At 36.1% G+C, this 4,048-nt stretch overlaps 1 protein-coding gene across 1 annotated transcript; it reads right to left on the reverse strand.

The window, feature by feature from the left end:
* Positions 1–397: 397 nt before the first annotated feature.
* On the reverse strand, positions 398–1,294 carry LOC140437225 (SCAN domain-containing protein 3-like). The gene has a single exon (XM_072526607.1). It carries the CDS (start codon positions 1,292–1,294, stop codon positions 398–400), a length of 897 nt encoding a protein of 298 aa, XP_072382708.1.
* Between the last annotated feature and the right edge of the window lie 2,754 nt (positions 1,295–4,048).

The raw sequence follows: 4,048 nt of genomic DNA on the forward strand, positions 1-4,048 counted from the left end.
AAACTTTTGGACATGCTTTGAAGTTAATTAATTATCAAACTGGAAACAATTTTGCTTTTAATGATATTAAAAAAAAATTTATTTTAGAAGTGGGGATCACTTTACACCAGTGGTTCCCAACCTTTTTCGGCCTACCGCCCATTTTTCCAAAAACAAAATACTTAACGCCCCCCTTAAAAAACTATTCCATTCTTAAAATTAGTAACGCACTTTCATTCACAATTGTTTTACCTTTTTTGGGTCAAAGGCTACCTTAAATATGATTCGACGGCCCCTTAACTAATCCAAGCAACAACAAAAAAAAAATGTTTTATTCAAAAATACAGTATTCATGTATTGATCAAACTTTAACTTAAATACATATCATAAAAAACAATATAATAATAATATAACATTTTTAATGAGAAGGCTGAGCTTGATGTAATGATAGTAATCTGTCAATATTTGGTTCCATACTTGTCATCAGCAATCTTAAATCACCGAGCTCCACTATGGACAGTCCATTTCTCTTCTTTGTTAATAAATTGCTGACTATGCTAAATCCTCTTTCGGCTAAATACGATGAAGGAAAGGCAATGAAAAACTTCTTTAATGCAGCCCATAAAGCTGGATATAATACTGAAATTTGACATTGCAGCCAAAATTCTTGATATCCATTTTTAAATTTCACTTTTAACTCTTCATTTGTTGACAATTCTATCAATTCCTCCTGTAGTGATAATTCTGCTGTTTCTAAACTTGAGAACGGTTCTAGCACCCAATCTGGAATAATCAGACCAAGGATATCCTGAAATCTATTCCTAAAATCTTCTTGAAGTGCTTCCAAGTGCTGGAAATACACCAGAATGTCTTCATCATTTGTCTCCACAGAGGAAAGATTTTGAAACTGATGAAATTGTCTCCGACCCAAATTTTGCCTATACAAATTAAGTTTTGACACGAACGAGGAAATAGTTCCTTTTGCTTTGATCAAATTCAAATTATCACCTTGTGGCTGTAGGTTTGTTTCATTAAATTTATCGTATAGATCAGTTAAATAAGCAATACCACACAGTTTTCTAAACAATCTATCATTGAAAGCACTGCTTCTGATCTTGTTAACTGCAGTAATTACATATTGTAGTGAACAATGAAGGCGATCACTAAGATTTTTTGCAACTAAATGCTGTCTGTGAATTACACAATGCACGGCGAGTATATTTGGTACCGCTTTTTTCAAATATGCTATCAGTCCGCGGTGTCGTCTAACCATTGCCGGAGCACCATCTGTAGCAACAGTTATGCCATTTTCCATTATGAAATAAAATATATTTCTAATAAATGCACTGCAACTTTCTGCAAATAACACACAGAACATTCACCACCCTGCTTTAGCGAAACAATCTCGCGTTATGCCTGACCATGCCGCTGCGCGAAGGAGGAGCCAAAATTCACTTAAAGCAGAAAGGTTCAACTGGAAGTGGAATTATACTAACCAAACTGAAACGTTCTACGTTCGACTGCAACGTCGAAATTGTTGCAGTGTTGGACTGAGTGATAAATAAAAAATTGCACGGTGCATAACCAAAATTGCATTTCGTTTATATTTTCGGATTGTTAGAAGCAAAGAAGCAATGAGTTACTTTAGGGGGGCGGCAGCTGTTCCTCAACGCCCCCCAAATTTTCCTTGGACCCAAAAAGACCCCTTATCTCTCTTCAACGCCCACCGGTGGGCGGTACCGCCCCCGTTGGGAACCACTGCTTTACACTATACATAATATGAATAGAGTTCTTATTACATATATTTAAGGCACATTAGAGTTAACGAAAACTCCATTGACAAACAGTTCTATTATGAGTGATGGATTCGACAGTTCTATTATGCCTTTCGGCCATTATGTCTGATTGAGGATGGAGGCCTAGTGCGAGTTTTTCGAGTACCCAAGATTTTTATTAATTCTTGCCATAATTCTGAATTTCGTCCTTGATCAGAACGTCACGAGCATTTTTATCTGAAAGACGTAATCTACAGCGATTTGTTCGTAAGTAGTGGCAGTTTCGAGTATTGTAAACGTGGACATCAGACTGCTTTATTAAATGAGCACGTTTTCTGTGAATTTCAGTTAGAACTTGAAATATCAACAGAGTAAGTAGCCGCATAATTTTGAATTTGATAAAGAAAGGTCGGCAGTGTTCTAGATAACTAACTGTTGCTAAAAACAGCTTTCTTTTGCATTCTACAAATTTGAAGTGATTTGTTGAATTGCCCCATATGACACCATAGTTTGGGTGAAAGTGAAATACAGGAAATATGTCATTTTTAATGTTTCAAAGTTGACAAACCGGTAGTTGGCGAATAACAAATAATGAACTTAATAGTTTTTCCTTCAGTAGATATGAGCCGAACAGTTCAGTCGATTATCTATGGTTATTCCCAATAGTTTAATAGTATTTTTGTTATCTGGATCATTGTGTAAATTACTTGCAGATATAAACCAAATTTTGAGTTTTATCAGAGTTAAGTTTTAGTTTAGCATACAGCATACATGTCCTCAATACACAAAAAGGGGGACAAAAGAAATTGTAATAATTATAGAGGCATATCGGTAACCAGCACCCTGAGCAGACTGTATGGACGAATTTTGAGAAATATGATCGAGGCAGAATATAAGCACAATGAAGAGGAAGAACAAAGCGGGTTCCGTGCAGGAAGATCGTGCACCGATAACGTATTTCGTCTTAAACAAATAATAGAAAAAAGATCGGCTAAGAATCTAGAAACTCATATTACTTTTGTAGACCTGCAAAAAGCATATGACAACATCCCCTTAACAAAACTGTGGACAGCGTTGAAAAGATCTAACATCAACCACACATTGATAAATGCTGTACAAGAACTATATAGAGACTCTAAGGCACAGATAAAAACAGGAAAATATCTAACGGAAGAATTCCTGGTTACAAAAGGCTTGCGACAGGGATGCTGTATCTCACCAACCTTATTCAAGATATATGTTGCAGCGGCATTGGAAAGATGGAAAAGAAAGGTACATAGGATGGGTATAGAGCTTAGCAATGAATGTATATATACACTCCAGTTTGCTGATGACCAGGTAGTGCTGCGACCGACAGGGAAAACATGCAGTATATGCTAAGAAAACTGATAGAAGAATATAACGACTGGGGAATGAATGTCAATACAACAAAAACCAAATATCTTTGTATAGGAAACGAGTCAGATAACATAGACCTCGAAAACGGACAACATATTTCCTGCTGTCAGAGCTATGACTACTTGGGTGTTGCCTTTGACAATACAGGAACTGATACACGGGAAATAGAAAAACGAATCACTCAAGCAAAGAAAGTCTTAGGATGTCTCAATAGTATACTGTGGAGTAAAGAGATAACGAAAGGAAGGAAATTTAATATATATGAGACCATGATTAAAACTACTCTTCTTTATGGCGCTGAAACATGGAGAATTAGTGAAAAGAACAAAAAGCGAATAGAAGCAGTAGAGATGGATGCAATGAGAAGATCTTTAGGTATTTCCAGACGAGACTGAATCAGAAATGATGTAATAAAACAACGTATGGGAATAGAAGGAAATATAACTAAAGATATAGAGAAGAAACAATTAAGGTGGTATGGGCATGTTCAACGGATGCCAGCATCAAGACTCCCCAAAAAAGTAATAGAATGGCAACCGATAGGTCAACGGAAAAGAGGAAGACCCAGATTAGAATGGCAACACGGCGTAAACAAGTCCATGAGCGAAAGAAATTTAACAACAAACGACTGCGAAGATAGGAAGAGATGGTGTTTAGGTATCGGACAACGTCGAAAGACGTTCTAAACCGATGTATATATAAGTTTTAGTTTGTTTGTAATAAACAATGTGCTAGATTTAGTAGAAATTTCCTCATGAGACATTTTTAAATCATCATTATTTTTTCCTTATCTGTCGTATGTCGTATCATCTGCGAATTGTATGGATTTGTACGGAGATATGAATTTATGCACATAGATAAGTTATAAGCTTCAGAGGGATACCTCTGATTCCATA

This window comes from Diabrotica undecimpunctata, chromosome 1, assembly GCF_040954645.1.
Source record: "Diabrotica undecimpunctata isolate CICGRU chromosome 1, icDiaUnde3, whole genome shotgun sequence".
Taxonomy (NCBI): domain Eukaryota; kingdom Metazoa; phylum Arthropoda; class Insecta; order Coleoptera; family Chrysomelidae; genus Diabrotica; species Diabrotica undecimpunctata.

What these genes read in the sequence shown, in the direction of transcription:
- LOC140437225 (XM_072526607.1), bottom strand. Translation starts at nt 1,294, where the DNA reads ATGGAAAATGGCATAACTGTTGCTACAGATGGTGCTCCGGCAATGGTT.